Genomic DNA, 20,964 nt, shown 5'->3' on the forward strand with positions numbered 1-20,964 from the left:
AGTTGTGATAGATTCCAAAATTTCTTATGCATTTGAATATTTAAAATGAGCACAAAAACTAGCAGTAACAAGAAAACGTCTAGAATAGAAAATGAGGATTAAAAGAGAAACAAAAACATATTTCTTGGAAATGATTAAAAAGATGAAATGTTAAACTCTTGTATTTTAGAATAGGCAGAACAAGGGACAAAGATTGTCATGGAAAACTGCTACATTAAGAGTTGTTTTGTCTTTGCTGTAAAATCAGGAATCAAAGTTTTAAATTTGTTTAATCAGAGAATAAATGTCTATACACAAAATGTAGAGAACACAGATCTAACAGTGAAATGGATATGAAAAGGAAAAAAGTGTAAATATGTGTAACAATTTTTGAAATTTGATTGAAAATATGTGACGCAGCTTACATAAAATAAGAAAATAATTATTTGAGATTATTGTAAAAGGAATAAATTATTTTTATTCTGTTTAATTAATAACTTTTTTTCCCCCTACATCCCTGGGCCGGACATCCAATTAAGTATACTCGGCCCAGAGACGTGTCTTTTTGACTCTAAGGCGGTCTTCCCGCCCACCGGTTTTACACCCGGCACGGCAGGTCAACCGCCCCGGTACTTTTACTTTTCTTGCCTGCCTCTAATTCCCGCCGACGAGGGCAAAGCCCGGCTATGCCGTTCCCCACCACCGCCGACAGAAACCGGGTCTCGGTCTTTATGCCATTTGCCTCAAACCAGCACAAGGAGCGCGCGCACCCCCAAAACCAGCCACGCCGGCTGGGTCTAGGTCTTTTAATTTTATCCCCGCGAAATCTCCTCGGAGTCCCCGTCCCCTCACCGAAACCTGCACGCCAGGGCATACAGGCTCTCAGAGACGGGGCTGTCCACCTATCCCTATTAACGATTGAACCTAACGATTCCTTCGTCGCGCCTCCTCTTCCTTAGTGCGAAGAACCGTACCGGCGAAATTGTTAAAAACGTTTCAGTTCTGCTCCCTCCTTAGCGACCACTCTACTATGTTATTCGCGTTCAGGTTATTGACTGCTATGAATTGTCTGTATTGTGCCCATCTTTTCGGCATTCGAACATCGTATGCTCTGCGTCGTCCACCTCCTGGCAGTAGTCACAGTTGGGTGTGTCTCTCTTGCCGCATCTTTTTAAATAGTAACAAAAACATCCATGACCCGACATCATCTGTGTTATGTAAAAGTTCACCTCGCCATGTTGGCGATCCAGCCATGCGTCCAAATCACTTATTAACCTTCTGGTCCAGACCGCAGTGTTAGTCTCTGCCCATACTTCCTTCCACCACTGTCGGGTCATCGCCTCGGTCTCAGCTCTACTACACCCTTCCGCTCTCGCTTTCCTGCTCTTGATCTGAAGTTCTATCGGCGGGACCGACGCAAGCACACATATAGCTTCATATGACAGAGTACGATACCCTGCCACCACTCCTAACAATGCCGTTCTGTGCATTCTTCGCAGTTTATCCTTGTTTCTTTGTATCCTGATTGCATCAGCCCAAACCGGCGCCGCGTATAACGCCGCAGACACCGCCGCCGACGCAATCAGTTTCCGTTTGGAGGCCCTCGGTACTGTGTGTTCCACGAATAATCTGATGGCTTTTATGGTGAGCCCTACTTTTTTGCACACATTTTCTATATGCCCACCAAATTTGAGACTTTTATCTATTGTCACCCCTAGGTATTTTGTATCCTTGACCTCAGTTATAACCTCTCCACGGATCACGACCCGAACGCCGCGCAGTCTTCTCCTACCCGTGAAGAGGATACACTTGCTTTTTGCCGGGGACACCTCCATGTTGTTGTTTATTAGCCAGTTGTCTATGACTTGGAGGGAGCGATTTGCTTTATCCTCTGCATCACCAATTTCCTTATCTTCCACCAATAGTGCAATGTCGTCAGCGTAAGTGACTACGCTGACTCCTTCCGGATAAGGCAACCGGAGCACCTGGTCGTAAAAGATGTTCCATAGCAAGGGGCCTAACACAGACCCCTGCGGAACTCCACCGAAGACCGGAAATCTCACCACCCCCTCCAAAGTGCGAACCTCCGTCCATCTATCAGACAGGTAGCAGTCAACCTGGTTTAGCAAGTGGTCACTAACATTCATTTCTCTGAGCGCCGCTACAATGGCCGTCCACAGTACCGAGCCAAACGCATTTTTGATATCTAACTGGACCATCAATGGGATCCTTCTGGTCCTCGAAGTACCGCTCCGTACCTCCGCCGCCCAGCTAACCACCCTGTTTATCGCATCCAGTGTCGATAACTTAGTTAAAACACAGCTAACTTAGTGAATAAACTAATAAAAAATACCTTTGATTGTAGTTAAATTTATTATCATTATTGACAAGTTTCTAAGAGCTGCAGATTACATTATAAAAAGTTTTAATCAAGATTTGTCAAAAAAAACATGTGTAGAATGTCAAAGGTTATATTCATAGAAATAAATATGTAGATATATTTATCATACATTGTTTAAGTGTTATAACCGTAATGTTTGTGGGCAATCTAACACAAATCACATGTTACTCCTGAAAATGTCTGTCACCTTCAAAAATAACAAACATTCAATACAGGATTATTAGAAAAAGTGAGGAATGTTGTGTTTACCCATTGCCTTTTCACAGAACCAAACATATTTTTCCGTATCAGCCATATCATTTTTCCATACCATTGTAGTTCTATGCTAATCTTACCAAATAATAAATATTATTACCTCATGAGTGTTGCAATCATATGGAATTGTTTACATTTCTTAATATGTCTTCAAAAAACTACATCCTATAATGAGTATATTTTAATCATACTTAACATTAGAGTGATAAGTTCAGTGTGATTATTCAACCTTTTTTTGAATATAAATTAACCTTTTTGTTAATTTTTAAAAAATAAAATATTTCATAAAGGTTTGCTTATTTATTAAAATAAGTGCACTTTTTAAAATAAATTAAAATTTTATTTCTTACACAACATATCAACTATACAATCATTTCTAACTACACTTATTTAATATCACACTTCTCCACTTAATAGTATTAAGCCTGTTTATTGTAAATTGCTTGTCATGGTAAATTAAATGTCAGTAGAATGTATTTAATTCTATCCATTTATTAAAATTAAATCTTGCTTTACATTTAAAAAATGAACACTTTCCATTGATCTGAGAAAAACTCATAAGAAATTTAATTTTAATTTATTTATACAATAAAAGTTTAAAGATTTGAATTTTTTACATTGTAGTATTTAATCACAGCTACATTTCTTTGACTAAATAGTAAAACTTTTCATAGCTGAAGTTGTTGGTGTAAAATTTGTTCATGTTTACTTCTATATATTAGCGAAAAGATAATATTTTTATTTTACAATCTGTTTTAAATCAGATATTCAAAGTAATTAACTTTAATGTTAGTAGTAAAATTATTTATTAAAATAATATGATCTATGTTTTAAGAAAATTCTGGATTTTAATTTTAAAAGATATGCTTGTGTGTGTTTATTTATTGTTACTGATCTAATTAATGTTTATTATCATACATAGTAGATATATTAAAATAATAAAAGAGTTATTTTCTGTATTTCAGTACCATCTGGAAAAAAGTTATTCTTTGAAGCTCAGTAAATTAGCAGTAATATTTAATGTATAGTTTTATGGCTGTATGTTGGTTTCAAAAAAAGTAAAACCATGAGAAGATTATGCAAATTAAGTGATCGTAGGAGGGTAAAGGACAAGGATGTTCTAAAGAGGTGATACAAGAAACGTTTAATGATATCAAGATTGGAAAATGAAACTAATTAGAGCATAACTGAGGAAGGAATATTTTATGAGGGGTATATTGGGAGGTAGAGTGAAGGTAAGTAAAAAAAAAAGAGGAAGGAGGATCAAATTTGTTTAAGATGTGAAAGGAAAATATGAATATATCAAGATGAAAAAAAAGGTGTGGATATATAACCATAGACCAACAGCTAGAACCTGAAGAGTAAAATCCAAAGATTATAACATGCAGTTTGAAAGAGTTTAGATATGAAAAGGATAAATAAAACAAAGATTTTTTAAAAACCCTAAAATTTAAGAAAATTAATTTTTATTTTATGATTTGATAATTCTACATTATCAAAGTAATTTTTACAAATAACAAGCATTAAGTGCCAATCACTTCAGTTACTCTTTTCATATTATGTTATGTAAATGAATGCAGTTCCTGTATTTGTTACTAAAAATAGTCTTTATCTTGATGTAATTTTTTAAATATTTAATAAATATACTTAAATATTTAATACTTTTTATTATTCCCTTTCTTAACATACTTATTCTAACAATTATTTTTCTTAAATTTTTTATGTAGTTTTTTAAATAAACATTTCTTAGTGTAACTGTGTAATAAAAGAAATTATTCATTAAAATGAATTATGTTCTTATTTATAAAAGTAAGAAGGTTTGTATACTAAAGATGAATGACCTAATTGGAGTGATTTATCAACTATTTTTGTAATAATCGTGATTTTATTATTTATTACAAAAATATTAATTACTGGTTCTAAACAAAATTATCACTTTTTTTTTAAATTTCCCTTGATCATAGTAACAAACATTAAAGCAGATTAGTTTTATTTCTGGTTTTTAGATTCTCAGGCGCAGTTGTCGTGATGTTAATATACTTATTGTAGTAAAATATTTTTGATTACATTGAATTGAAGTTTCTTGGTTTATTTTTATTTATTTATTTTTACACAAGTTATTTGAGATTCTTGCTTATCCAGCCCATAAAATGAGTTACTCTTGTGTAAACTCCAGGATATTGTCCTTTTCCACAACCAATACCCCAACTGACAATACCTACTTGTGTCCATTTACCACCATCATTCACCATTAATGGTCCTCCACTGTCACCCTAAAACATAAGAAATAAAGTTATATTATGAATAAAACTTTACACTTGAATTAATGCCATATCATAAACACTCTCATATAAGTTAAGATTTTGGAACTAAAATGCAATATAAAATGTAGGAGTGAATTTAAAATAATAATTCAGAGCTCAAATTAAATTGCTCTAATTTGTAGGTTATTTATTAAAATGTAGATGACCATAACAGATTTTTTCTTGTTTCTCTAATTTAGACAAACAATCTTTGTCTGAGCATGCAGCATATTTTGAATAAGGCGTTTTAAAATAATATTTTCATTTTATTCCCAGTTACAAAACAGTTTTTTATTAATACTGTACTTCAGTACCAACTGGCTACTGTTTGATTTTTTTTTCAAATATTCTATTTTAAATAAACTTAGGCATTATTTTCATGTTCTACATTGCTTATTGAAAATATTTGACACACAACTATAAAAATAAAACTATTCTGTTAAAATTATTAAATGCAAACCATTCATTTTCAAAGTACTAGACCTTTTTCAAAAGAGTACTGCTGTTAAATAACAGAGTTATTTTACTGAAAATCAAACAAATATGCTACTGAATGAACGCATACAATTGAGATTAAATTATAACACTGGCTTACAAAACTAAATAAATGGTAACTAACACATTTTCAGGAAAACAATTCAATAGGAGTAAAGATAAAATGATAAATTATTTAATGCATAATTTCAGCTAAAATATATAGAAACTTCTTTCACATTTATGGCACTTATAAATTATTAAATAACCTAGAATGTGTTCTTCCATAGGATCTTTCAGAGTTAACCAGCACTTCTTGTAGAAGTGGATTTATTGATAACGCTGTAGTTAATGGTATTTGTCTTACAAAGGTTTGGAAATCTCTCAAGCAGACAACAAAATAATATACTTGACCATGTCATGTTTTGTTTAACATATTGTTTTAGTCATCTTTGTGATCATAATTTTCAATGGTGTTCAAGTGTGTTGAGATTTGGGTTTTTATGTTCTGTGTGTAACATTTTTATATTGTATTTTATATCTTTGTATGCATATCTTGTTTCTATTAAATGATTCACAAATATTCTAACCTGTTGATGTATGTAGTTCCTGTGATGGGGTGAATGTGTGTACATCCAGTCTGTCTAACATATTATTTAGTGTAATCACTCCCAATTTAATTTGTAAACGCTTGTATTAAAGTTTCAATTTTTTTTTTTTAAATTAACTGACCAAGGTGGGTAAATTATGTATTGCTTGTTATAATCTACCTTGTAGAAGATATGAACTACAGCTTTTACTGGCCTGAAAGATATTAACCAACCTAATATAATGTATTCAGTGATGAAAATGAATTAGAAATAAGTTAAATGAATTATTTAATTAATTAAATTTTTAATTAGTTCTATTTACCTTTCTTTGGGTTTTCAACTACATCTTGCCTCAAAGTGTACTTAATTCCTTTTGTTAAGCAGATGAAAGCTGTGGAGACAAACCTGGTAAAGCCCATAAGCATGGGTTTCATAATAATAAATAATAAGAATGTTTTTTATAAGTATTACTGTATGGCTTAAACAGTGGTCATTATATAAAAAATAAATATGATGTATGTAGTCAAACGGATTTGTAAACCTACTTATGTCCAGCAGAATTTGTTGGACAACACATTGTTCTACTGTGGACAACAGAATTTGCTTACTCATCCTTAATAAATTTCAAAATTTTCAAAAAAAAATTTTGATAAAGTAACAAATCATAAATAAATATGTTTTAATATAATTATAGAATTTAATAACAACTGAAGATGCAGGATACCGCAAAAAGTGATTCTTGGAATTAATATGGTAAGTTTAACTTATCTATTTACTGTTTGGTGGTTTATATTTCATTTAATATTATATTTTATTACCACAGTGTTCATCAATATGTTGATGAATTAAAAAAAAAAATAATAAAATAATATATATATATATATATAATATATCTACAATTTTACATTGTAGAACAATAATGTTTGTTGTGGCATTTTAATAATTGATTAATTAAAAACCTAATGTCTTATTATTACTTTATTTTTAAATATTTCTAATATTGTTCTGTTCATATTATATTTGTGTTTAAGTTAATGTTGTAGAATTTTTCATAATTCATGGACTTCATTTGGTTAATAAAAAAACATTTATATATATATATATATATATATATGTATATTAAAAATTTGTGAATGATACCATTTCTTTCTCAGAGGTGTTGTAAATGTTACTACTCATAATGTACTTGTCAAAAAATGGTTAGGAAACCTATTTAGTACATGGTCAAACATAATATTTGTGTGTTGTATTTGTTCATTTATTAATTATGTGTTTTCATTAAATTTAGAATGTTTCTAAATTGTAGATTATTCAGATGTGTCAACTTTGTTACTTTTATATGTTTTGTGCCAAATTTGCATATTGTGTTATCCATTTATAATATTAAATTATGTATCCATTTGTATGAAATTATTTGAAAAAGTTACTTCTGATGTTACATGCATTCATAGTGCTTTTTTGTAGATAGCCCAATGTTGTGTTTAGTCGAGTCATTGCATTTTTATTTTTGTTCTTTATTAGTTATGTTATTTTGTTGCATTTTTAAAGTAACAGAATTTTTTTTTTCCTGATTATGTTGACAATACTATTTCAGTGAGATCTGGTGGTATATTCATACTGTTAATGGTGACTAAGGGTATTATGAATAAGTGTGCCAGTTGTGATAGGTTTTATATATATTTTGAAAGTTTGCTGGGTCTCTACTCTGCATGTATAATATCAATGGAGTTGAATATTTAAGTGTATTCATATTCTGCAGTAAACTGAAAGGTGATTTGTAGTTTGTTTAAGAGTTGCAATAATTTCCTTAAGTTGTTTTTATATAATTGCATGGTATCATAAAATAGCATTAGGTTAATATTTTGTCTGTATGTTTTGCATTTTATAGTCCTCATCTACTTTAAAGGTAAAAATATTTCAGCTAGTTGGTAGGATTTGTAAACTGTTGGTAGCTCAATGGGTTATATTTATTATTGCATGGGTGAGACTTTTTTGTTGATTTTGAGTTGTACTTTTAGTGGCAGACCGAAATTCATAAATTAACCTAAAGTCAGGGGTATGAACTGAAGTAGAGTTCACTAAGGGAACTAGGACTAAATTTTGTTGTTGCAAACAACATTTTTGGTGGTATGTTGTTGTTAATTTGCCTCGAATTTCGAGATATTTACTAGAAATTGGCTCAATTAAAGTGGAACTAGGCGCGGGGTTTGTGCAGAAGCACGAACCCTGCCACACGGGTGGTGTGGCGACCGGAAGCGTCACAAGGCAGATGTCTTCCCCTAAAGGGTTGGGATGTACTTTTAGTGCAGATACTACAAGGTGTATTTGAGGTGATGTTTGTTGTGTTAGTACAAAAATAATTATGCTATTTAACTGTTTAAGTTTTGTTAAAAATGTCATTGTAAAGACATTTTACTTTGATTAAATTGTTTTCGTTAATATAAACAATGAACCTATAAATCTTTAAAAAATTATCAGATTAGCTTATTACTCATGCAAATTTTATATAAAAGTACAAAAAACTGAATTCAACATAACTATAAATAATATAATATTTACCTACTTAACTTATAAATACAACATACTAAATGAACAAAATAGCACACATTAATTTTAATAATCAATATACCTAATTATGTGTTTGGGTGGTAATAAATAATATGCAGTTTTCCCAACCACAATACCAATAGTGGTATTGCAAATGGTGTTTTTAAAATGGTGCTCATTAAAAACACCATTTTAAGATGAGTACCATTAAAAACACCATTTCCAATACCACTAAATGGGGGAAACTGCATTACAACATTTACAATAATGAAAAGATCTACAGGTATATTTTCAAGCGTGTAGTAAGTTGTATAAAATCGACTATAACTATTTTTAATGAAAGTATACATTACCTCCAGTCTGTTAATAAATGTAAGTATTACTCAAATATCTTTTGGACTTAGACATTTTTAAAGAATAATGGCTGATAATTATTTAAATCAAACATAATGTTTGATTTGTTATAAAGAATAATTACTGACAATGAAAAATGTGTTAATTAAGTAAAAACTTACACTACAAGAGTCCTTAGCAGCTCTGCCAGCACAGAGGAAATGATCAACAATACCACCTGGTGCTGCTGGGCCATATTTTGATTTACATTCAGAATTTTTCCAGATAGGAATGCTCACTTCTTGTAATATACTGGGCTGTTGTCCACCTGAAGAGGTAAACAATTTTTACATAAAAAATATTATTTTAATTTATCTTTTAATTAGTACATATCTATGATATAGATATATCATAATTTATTATGATATAAAATTATTAGTACTGGCCTCTTGATTTTTGCATGAAAAATTTCAGTGAAAGAATTTATCTGTTTATTTTGTTTTAACAATTACATTTGCTTTTTTGTATGATAGGTGAGTAATGGATTTTTATAGTGTTTATAAAAATGCCAAGTCTGACTGGAATAAAAGTGAAGTACTTATCGAAGAAAAAGTGAATACACTTCTACTCTACCACAGAGGTCAATTTAATAGGAAAAGGAATAAAAATCTGGAATCTAGAGTCTTAAAGTCGCTGTTCATTTCTTTACAATTTCTTTAACCTCTTTTTAGCCCATGTCTTAGCTTAATGTTTTGGATTTTAGTTGAAATTCAATACCATACAAACTAAATTGATTATCAAACCTTTAGAAGATATTGGCATAGAGCTTGTGCATGGATTTGTGATATGAATATTTGCAGCTGTGAAAAATGATGCTGTGCCCTGACTGGGGTTCAAACCCAAAACCTTTGAGTGAAAGGTAGGATGTTACTTACCATTTTGACAAGGAGATTGGCCTTTGATTCATTAATAGGGGAAATATATTAAAGAGGATCTGTCAGTTGAGTTCTTTGAACTGCAAGCATAATATAGTTGTAGTTTGGCCAGGCAAAACCAATCATTTCATTCATCTCATCTTTCTTGTTAAAATATGTGCAAATAAATGTCTGAGGTCATGTAAAAAACATAAAAAATAAAAATGGTTAATCTTTTGTTAGCTCTCTATATATTATTTAATATATACAATTAACTAGGTTAATTAAATAAAACGGATACGTTTTTGTAGAATTAATCAGGTCTGAAGTCAGTCAAATTATGCTTCAAGTGTGTTTGCAGTTTAGTATCATGTTAACTGTAAGGAAAAATTAGTAACACAATGATTTTTTTGCATCATTGTGTTCCTGGAATTCATAACCAGTTAAACATATGATGAAGCTGTGTCTAAGCAAAATGAGTTCTCGCTTGTAACGAGAACATGGTTGTAACAAGCAGAATTCCGGGGTTTGTTGGGATTTCTATCGCATTAATGATAAATTAACCTGCTTTTATGGAGGTATTGACGCATCATAAACTTGCTTATTACGAGCATTTTCATTTTTTTAAATACTGTAATTCAAAAATGTTAAATAAAAACCAAATATCTCAACGCAAGGGAAATGCCATTTCTTCATTTACGAAATATACATTTATGATTTATACGTAAAGACTAAGATATTTTATCTTAGGCTTGTTCAGGTTAAGTCTGAAGGGTGAACAAAAGGTTTTAACAGGACGTTGTACAGTACAAGTTCCATCGCGGTATTACAAAGGCTGGTAGTTACAGTACTTTAGTTACTCGGGTTTTTCTGTTTGCGAAATTCCAGAAAGACTGGGGCCGAATAATGATCCGCCAAAACTACCCAAACAGGTTCATCAAACTCTATAGCACATTTTAAACGATTTAAGTTAAAGTCTGAAGAGGGGAGTGGTTAAAGTTAAATTTACCTGTCCTATCCCTACTGGCAAATTCTGTAGTAATAATTTTCAGATTAAAAATACAGTACTGCACCATAGAATCAGATAAATAAACAGTATTGCGATAAAGTGATCAATCGGTTAAAGTGATCGATACCCAATAGCCAAATACAGTACAGTAATACTGTAGTCGCATCAGTGAATGCGTTTTCATTTTAGTGTTTCTTGCCAAAAAAACTGTACAGTGTGTTTTGCGACAAAAAATCAGCCTTACAAGAATACTCAATAGATGACCACACAACAGCATACATACTGTACATACTACAGAAATTCCGACTGATGAAGACTTTATTACTGAGGTAACTCATAGTCGTGCAGGTGATAGCTAAGCTGAAAGTGAAAACGAAGATGAATCTACTACTCAACCAGCCGTATCAATAATTGACGTCAAAGAATGTTTTAAAAAATTACCGGAGTTTAGTGAGACTAATAATAAGTGTTCAATTTGTGGAGTACTTGAATAAACTTCAGAACTGCTTTGATGATTACAGGTTTAAGATTATCAAACAATAAAAAATAAACGATTATTTTAAGGCTAATTAGTTTGTATGCGCCATTAAGTGTTGACGTATTTTGTTACAATGAAGAAAAAATAGATTAGAATGATTTTTTAAATTTAATAATTACAGTTTGTACATAAAAACGTGACAAATTTTTGTATTGTGTTCATTTGTTACTCGATGATTTTAGTAATTTCTACTACATACTTATTACTGGTTTTTTTTGGTAATTTTTTGAACGCTAACAATTTTAGTTAAAAGCAAAACGTATTAGCGTCTAAATATTGTATTACATCTAAATTTTATTTGTTAGTCTATAATACAAAACACACTGAATTTTATTTTAAAACAGCTTCTTCTTAAGTATTAAGTATATATTTTGTATTATAATAAATAATGACGGCGTAAAAATTTACTGTTATGGCAACTCGGAACAGAACATTCGGATGTAACGCCCATATTTGATCGGCTCTACTGTAGTTTTTGAATTTAAGTAGAAGAATGGCATTCATGATGAAGAAAGGTCATTCTGTAATTTTTATAACTGGCTTCTGATTGAATATGTTTTAAGGAATAACCATGAACTCTGATCTGCTGTAGACCTAGAATATGACATGAAAAACAATGTAAAGCAGACAGTGAGGAATGCTGATGTAAAGACACTGATTATATTTTCTGTACTCCAGTAGTCTCACTCCACTAGTCTGTAAAGACTACTGGATGATAAGAATCAGTTGCACAATATTAACATGTCAAAGAAGTTGTTGCAGACCTTCAAGAGGAGGAAGTTTTTTTTGTAATTTTTCTCTCAGTCTGGACCTTGCATTATGCTATTTGTTTATAAAGGCCTTTAAGTAGGAAGTTTTGGGCAACCTTTGCGTTGCAGCCTTATATTAAGTTGCTTGTTTATAGTGCTGAAAGAACACATGCATGAGATAATTTATCATGACGATAACAAAGCACAGGCAACTGTGATGGCATTTTTAAAAGCAGGATTATGTTACTGGAATCAAGAAACAAGTTCTCAAGTTCATCAGATATACTAAAGAGTTCAACAGTGATTATATTAAAAATAAAATTGTTTTAAGGGTATTCTAACTTTCACAAAATAAAATAGTTTAAACAAAATTATGGCCTTGTTCTTTACTTATAAATATTCTCCTTATATAGATTGATTTATAATAATATTTGTGTGATAATGACATAAAATTTGCATTACAATTAATTACTTAGTTATCAGTTATTTAACTCCTACTGTAATAAGTTGGGTAAAGCTGTACTTCTGGATTCAACATGATCAAATTCAAAGTATTGATCTGTAGATTACTGTTCAATAATGTTAAATAAATAGTGATACACATTTAAAATAATTTACACCATCTAGTATGCTTGCCAGTTACTTAGAGCAATGTACTATAGTTAGTATTAGTAACAAAAAAAAAGTAACTTAAACATTTTGAAATTTTGAATAAAATTAGAATTCTATTAAATAAGATATACTGACAAAACAATATTTTTATTAGCTTTATTAGAAATTTTAACCATACTTATATCTTCCTTTACCTATTTTGAAAAATCAAAGCCATTTTTGTATATTATATTTTTTCACAAATGGCTTATGCTTAGTAATTTGATAATTGATTTCTTGTTCTGTCCAAGCTGAATGTTCTGAGACAACATAAATAAGTCCTAACAACTGAAGTATACCATAATTTGGAAATTTAAATATACATTTATTTTCCATTTGTGATGTTATCCATGTATAGAAAATAATTTTATTATAAATATCACATTAAAAGATATTCAAATGATTAGATATTCAAATGTGGAAATAAGTAGTTAAATCTGTATAGTTTTGCTTACAAGTGCATAACATGTGACTTATTAATAAATAATAAAGTTAAATTTAGTAATTTAATATTACTTTAGTAGTTTATTAATAAATAATACATAGTTGCAATAAAGTACTAAAACATAACTATTGAGTCTATTATTATGCTTAAAATGAAACTACTATTCTGTAGTGATGTGTTTTTTCAGACCTTCATTACATTAAGGTACAGCTTCCAGAATAATAAAAAATTTAAACTATAGTTAATTTGTTAACATATTTTGTCATCACTACTGATTATGCTCGCAAAATTGCCATGTTATCTGGTCTAAGTTTAGGTTTGAACTTAAGACTGGATTCCAGCAATTTTGTTTGCTTTTTGTAAATATATGTTTTAATATGTAATATTAAAATATGTGTTTTTTTTAATAATACTAACAAAACGCGATGTGAATAATTTTCATTCTCTGATGATGTGGACTCAATTGATAAAGGAAAACATGTAGGAGAAAATATTGTTATGACAAATATGTGGCAAAACAATAATAAAGATTATATATGTGTTTTTAATAAAAAATAATATATATACATACTATAAGATAAAAAATGATGATCAAAAAGTTTATATATATATATATATATATATATTAATATAAAAGAAAAAAAAATATATATATGTATATACAAGGTGATATTTAATATGGAAACAGCTTTACACTGCATATCTGAAAGGTATATGAAGGCAGAAAGAAGTGGTTCTACATAATTAAAAAAAAAACTGCATTATGGTGGGTTTTAATTATTGTCTGCCATCTTGGATACACCATATTGAATCAAACATAATTTTTTTAGATATGTAGGTGGACATATGACACATGATTTTGATTTCAATTTTTACAAGAAAAACAATGGTAAACCTCGTTTTTCTATTAATTCCTTTGTTATCAAATTATCAGCATTCAAAGTTGCAATGAATGAAAAATCGTGTTAACAATAAACAAGGTTAAATGCGCTACATGAACTATTTTATTACATTTTATTTTCATAATGCATACAATACTGAACCTTAGACAGTGCTATGATATTGATAATAATAAACAATAACTAATAATTAACAATATAACAACAAATTAAATGGCTATATCAACTGATATTATTTACTTTAAAGATTACAATATTAATTTAAAATGTTAAATAAATGTTTTTGATCATAAATTGCTAATGAAGTGCATTTTGAGAGCACACCATTCTACAATAAATGTTCAAAAAGCTTCCCTCTGCAGCTTGGCAGAGTGCTAACCTCAAATAAATAAATCCGTTTATAGCTTGTATCATGTCTGTTGGTACATGAGCAGATTTATCAATTATTTTTCTTTTTCAATTCATCAGTGTTTGCAGGATTTGTTTTGTAAACATTATGATTATCAAAAAAAATTGTTGATGATTTTTTAAATTTTTTTGATGATTATCAAAAAACATAATCCTCAGGAGACAGATCTGGGAACCTGGCAGGCCATTCTATGGTTCCTCTACGACCTATCCAGTGATTTGGAAATAGTTAATTTAAAATTTACCGTTTCCTTAGATAATAATGACATGTTGCCCCATCTTGCTGAAGCCATATGTTATTATTTAATTCTTGTCTAACATTTTTCCGGATATTTGGTAAACTCCTATCTGCTAACAAGTTGCACTAAGCATCTCCTGTAAGACTGTCATCTAAAATAAAAGGCTCTAAAATACTATGATCAATGATTCCTGCCCAAATGTTCACTTTCCGAGGGTGCTGTGTATGAACTTCCAACATCCATCTGGTTTTATTATTGTTCCAATATCAACAGTTTTGCTTATTCACATAACCATTTCACATAAAAGTCGCTTTATCCGTAAATATTATTTAATTAGAAAAATTTGCATCTACATCTAATTTTTGCATTATAATATCACAATGGTTTCTTCAAAGCATTTACTCGCTGGTTTCTTCAAATTGTTGTACTGTCTTGATCACAGTTGATTTACTTAATGGTTCTCTGGAAATCTAGTATTAAATCACATACCTCTAATAAAGGCCTTACTAATTATTTGTTATTGTTTATTATTATCAATATTATAGCACTGTTTAAAGTTCGTTGTTGTATGTATTGTGAATGAAAAATGCAATAAAATTGTTCTGCAGTATGTTTTACTTTGTTTTATTTTTAACACGATTTTTTCATCTTTGCAACTTTGAATGCATATAACGCAGTAATGAAGGCATAAACAGAAAATAGGTTTCACCATTGTTTTTCTTGTAAAATTTTAAATCAGAATCATGTGACATATGGTCCACCTTTCTATTTAAAAAAAATAAGTTTGATTCAGTATGACAGATCCAAGATTGTGGATAAAAATTAAAAATCCACCATAATGCAGATCTTTTTTTTAATCATGTAGAACCCCATTTTTTTGTGCCTTCAAATACCTCTTAGATATGCAGTATAAAGCTGTTTACATACTTAAATACCATCCTGTATATATATTCTTATTTTTATAACTAAGAAAAGATTTTAAATTAAAAAAAAATGATTTAAACTCACCTTCTCGAAGACTTCCCCATCCAATAACAGTTGCAGTTTTACCTTCATATTTATTATTTCCTGTGGGTAAACAAATCGAGCGGATTTGTCTGCTGTAACTCACTGGTGAATCCAATGTTAAAATTGCAATATCATTATACTAAAACACAAAGAACATAAGCAATCATGTATGTACCTATTGTAATGAAGATAGACAAACATTCTGAAAAAGTCTTTATAAAACCTTCTGTAAAAGTCTGTAGTGAATCAAAATTAGAAGCATTTAGACAGATTTTTATTGAATTATTTGCTACAAGAATTTAAGTAAATTATTAACAGATGTTTATTTTTGTCACTGCTTTTTTAAATTTAAATGTTTCCCTTAAAACAAGATTAATTTACTCTGCTTGTTTTTTAAAGTAGAACTTTCTTGATTCCAATTAAGTTAAAAAAAATTCTTCTTCATAGAAATGCTTTATACAGGTCTTGTGGACCTACACTTATCATGGAAATATGCCTTTATTTTAACATAATTAAAAATATCTAATAACATTATACATATTGTTAAGTAATCTGAGGGCTTGTAAACACAAAGATATTTAAGCATTTATGGCTTGTTGAATGCTTGATCATATGGTTTAATGAATGAGGTGGTCTGGCTGCCAGAAAAGATTGCAATGAGCTGTGTAGCCTGTTCCAATTGGCAAATTCTTTGTGAAATAATAATTGAAGACTTTCTGGAACAGTGACTGATCAGTGATAAAAACTGATAGACTTTGTTTGACTACATACTGAAAAATATTGAAGACATTATGCTAATCCTAGATAAACTAAGCCAATGCAAAATTAGCCCATGCTTATTTAAGAAGAACATAAAAATTGATCCCTGATTTCAACAATGTGAAAAATACAGTCTGAGCATATTTTACCCTAACCTGGTATTTCATAGGATACATTTTTCTTAATGTAAGATTTTTAGTAAACATTAGGTTAATGTTTACCACTTTAAACAGTTACAAAACTTCAAACAGAAAAATTACAAGTGGTAAAAAATGAAACAAAGTAAGCTAATAGTTTTATCTAGAAAATGTTTAACATTTATTATTTTGAATATTTGCAACATAAATTTTTTATAAAAATTTCAAAATATTTTTATTTGAAATTGCTCAGTAAATTAAAAAAAATACTTCTGTGATAATTTTTCTTACCAATGTTCTTCCATCAAATCCTTTATGTCTGACAACTCTTTTAACCTTCTTTTCAATATGTCGAGTTTCTGTTGAAGTTTTTATGTTATAATCACCTAGCCTTACAGTTACACGTGCTACATCCCATGAAGTCATACTGTGAAAATTAAATTATTCATGCCTTATTAAAAATATTAATTTATAATCCTCACTATTTAACCAATAATTTTATAAATAACACTTTTTGTCAGCCATTAAATAGTTGTGTAATAAAATATGAAATTTCTTTCATTGTACATTTTTCAGTATTTAGTACCTTTAAAGTGTAATAAAAACACAATATCAAGAAGTTAATTATTTGATATAAGTCAATTAATTCTAGGCAATACATCTATGATGACATCTTTTTTATAAGAACATAATCATCACTTTGGTAGTTGTGGATATTGTTACAGGCACTTACAGTTTTAAAAATTATTAATTTCAGCAAGTTATGGCACTTTTGGAATTACTCATCAGTGCAGCTGTCAAAACCAGTCTAATTTGAATAATTCTATATAAAAAATGGTTTGAATATTATTATTATTATGATGTTTAAAAAATGTTTGATGAATGAGGTGTCAATCACATATATTGTGTTTTATGTCCAAGGTATGTTACAGGGTTATTTTTGTCATTTCAAAAATTGTATGGTTCCTAATAACAAAAATTATAAAAAATCAGAAAACCTTATAATTTCCTTCTTTCTATTCTTTCATAATAAAAATAATTTATTTAATTTTTGGGTGTATGCTAATTCAACTGTAATGTGAAGTTTTGTTAAATCTTTTATATTTCCCCAAAGATTGTAACAATTTTAGTTTTTAGTTACTTATTAAATTTGCCATGTTTTTTTAACCAATTCAATAGTTCAAACAATACTGTACACTGTTGACTCAATTTCTCTGTGTAACTGACAGAGTGATAGGAAATCCAGAAGTTTTTAGGTTGTGAGAAGATGTAGATAACTATTCAGCTTTTCCCATTTTACCTACTTTTATAAAGATAACTTCTTTATGTCAAGCTGTTATTTGTGTGCATCTTAAATTAAATAACTGCAGCCTGATTTTTATTTTTTTCAGAACTGTAGTAAAATGTCACAAAAACAATAAATAAGAATTCATTGTAAAAGAGTGAAAACACTGATGAAGTATCTTTCCCTAAAAGATACTTAGCCAAATAAAAAGATTACAATTATTGACATGTTAGTTGTGACACACAGTAAATTCCTTTCTGTTCAGCAGTCAAGTTATTAGGGTTTGAATTATGAACATTATGAGCAATGAAGATAAAAATTATTTAGAAAATCAACTAAATTGATAATTTGAAAAATGTAAATACCAATCATGTTATACTTTTGGAATAAATAAATATTGAATATTTGTTTAAGAGAAACCATGATTATCATTTGAGAATGAGCAGGCTGTATATGGGTGGAATAACCCATTACTGTATTGGGTGGTATGAACTTTTTCCTGAGATGTGTGGTTAATTGAAATCAAACCACCAAAGAATACTGGTATCCACAATCTAGTATTCAAATCCGTATAAAAGGAACTGCCTTTACTAGGATTTGAACCTTAGATCTCTTGACTTCAAAATCAACTGACTTGCGATGACGAGTTAACCACTAGATTGGTCCAGTGGGCTTTTAAAAGTTTCTCTAAACATGAATCTATGTTAGAAATACACAAAAGCAAATTATTTTCAAATGATAAAGACAATTCCTATATTTAGTTTTTAGTGCAACTATAGACGAAAAACCCTTTTCAGAGAGGTAAGAGCAGCAAAAGGGATTAATATTTTCAGTGCTTCTGTGACTAGATTTCCATATTCACTTTGACAAGCAAGCCAAAACATTAAAACATATCTGAATCTTCAATGTGAATTGTAGTTCTATCATTTTATCGGCATACATTTTGATGAATTTCAACTGGTAACTTAGCAGTTGCAACAGCATTTTAACTAAAGGGATTCAGTACCCATCTCTTTGAGAATCATTTTTATCTTCTGGGAAATACTCATCCGACTGACTATTTTGCTCACGTAAGTGCATTTTCATGCTCTCCAAACTGTGGTGAATATTAGTGTCTTCTTCATCAAAATTCTTAGATATCAAGCTTCTTAATGAAACCATGAACTTTGTCTGTCATTAATAAAATGTTTTATCACATCCTTGTGAATTCAATTCAAGTCATTTAAATGTAAAAATACATCGGCTTAGTAAGTCAACAGCAACATACGCTCATTATTCTGTAAAATCAATGAGAATGGCATTTATTTATCCTGAAAAATTTTTATTGATTTAACTCGCAATTCCAATAACCAGGATGACACTTTCTCCAGCCTGATAACCATCTTAAGTTTTGTATGGAAAAGAAGAAATCTTTTCTTTTCGCTCTTTTTCATCGCATAATTTGGCATACAGCCTATTCTGTAATAGTCAACTTTTAATAAAATTAACCATTTTTACAGCTTTAAAAAGAATTTGTTTGAGATTTTCCCATATATTTTTGTGGCAAGAGCATGTCTGTGAAAGAAGCAGTGCATTCATTCCACCCTTAATATAAGACAATCTTTTAATTTTTTCAGAAATCCACTGTTCTTTCCTGTTACTACCTTTGCACCATCACTAAATATTGTAATGCATTTTGTACAATCTATGTTATAGTTTTTAGTAGTTTCATAAAAGACATTCTCCTGTTGCATGACAAGGTATTGATTTACAAAACAACATATTTTCTTTGACTCTGTCCCTATTGCATTAACATCACAAAACATAACGATTGAGAAATGTTTGCCACATCTGTTCATTCATCAAATTGAATACTAAAAATTTCCTTTGAACTCACTTACTGAATTAGCTGATTGTGAACATTGGCAGCCTTGTCATTGACTTGCCCCTTGATACTGTTTTGTTAGAAAGTGAATTTTTTTCAATTTTTTTGCTTCTTCCACACCTACTAAAACACTGATCATATCAATTTCAGCAGACAGTATGAGGTTTTCTGTAAATGCATGAGGTTTGGAAATCTTAGCTACTCTTAATGGTATGAAATAAGATGGATAGAGTGTACTTATATCAGTATGGCTTAATTCCTTCTTCGGTATTCGATGTGTGATCAATCCTAATTGGGGTCTTAACTTTAAGACCATGAGCATTCTGTATAAAGGTGTGTGCGAGGCTGTTATGCAATACGTGGCACCTGTTTGGATGGATAGGCTAAAATATAAAAGTTATTGGGACATATTATTAAGGGCTCAACGCCTGATGGTAATGGTAATGGGTGATTACCATACTATTTCACAGGAGGCAGTCTTGATGATTGCAGCCATGAAACTGATAGACTTGATTGTGACTGAGAAGCAGCAACGATATGTTGCTAAGAAGTCTGGTTATTTGAGTTCTTAGTGTTTAAGGAATTGTAAAACATGGCAGTGCCTTGTGGCAGGCCAGATGGTGGGCGTTATACGCATGATCTCTCTCCAAATGTTGTTGGTTTGCAGGACGCCTCTTGGGTGCACCCTAATAAATACGTGATGCAATTTCTTTCCAGATATGGTGCTTTTACGGACAGACTGCAGAAATTTGGCCTGGTAGATTCTGGGATGTGTCCTCAGTGTGGACAATTGGACAATACCTACCATATTCTTTTTTTGTTCCATGTTCTTTATGAGTGCTCGAAGTACGAGTTAATGCATATAGAGACCATCTGTCAGCTTGATCTTATCAGGTTGGCACTGGATCTCTGTGTAAACTGGAGGAGCCAGGCTGAATGGGCAATAGTGGAGAATTTTGCAGTGTACTTAGCAAAGGAAAGGATTGCTAAGGGGATCTACAGCTCTGCTTGGATTTCTCTTTTATTCTATTTTTGTTGATGTTTTGTTTTATAAATTATGTTTTTGTTGTTGTTCTTGTCCTTTGTTTTGTTTTCTTTCAATTTTACTGTGTTGCTGTTGTTCCGTGTAATATTTTTATGTTTCATGTTGTGTGTTGAGCTCACATTTACCTTCTAC

General features: G+C 30.3%; 1 protein-coding gene across 1 annotated transcript in view; it reads right to left on the reverse strand.

The window, feature by feature from the left end:
- Positions 1-2,992: 2,992 nt before the first annotated feature.
- The window catches only part of l(2)k05911 (CLIP and Tryp_SPc domain-containing lethal (2) k05911), a 106,053-nt gene continuing 88,081 nt past the window's right edge, over positions 2,993-20,964 (reverse strand). The window contains exons 5-8 of the mRNA XM_075359902.1: positions 16,930-17,065; positions 15,743-15,881; positions 9,065-9,210; positions 2,993-4,908 (exon numbers count right to left, since the gene is read on the reverse strand). Of these exons, the coding sequence (XP_075216017.1) occupies positions 4,753-4,908; positions 9,065-9,210; positions 15,743-15,881; positions 16,930-17,065 (577 nt within the window). The 3' untranslated portion in view covers positions 2,993-4,752. The remainder of the gene's footprint in view (positions 4,909-9,064; positions 9,211-15,742; positions 15,882-16,929; positions 17,066-20,964) is intronic.

This window comes from Lycorma delicatula, chromosome 3, assembly GCF_047948215.1.
Source record: "Lycorma delicatula isolate Av1 chromosome 3, ASM4794821v1, whole genome shotgun sequence".
Lineage (NCBI taxonomy): Eukaryota > Metazoa > Arthropoda > Insecta > Hemiptera > Fulgoridae > Lycorma > Lycorma delicatula.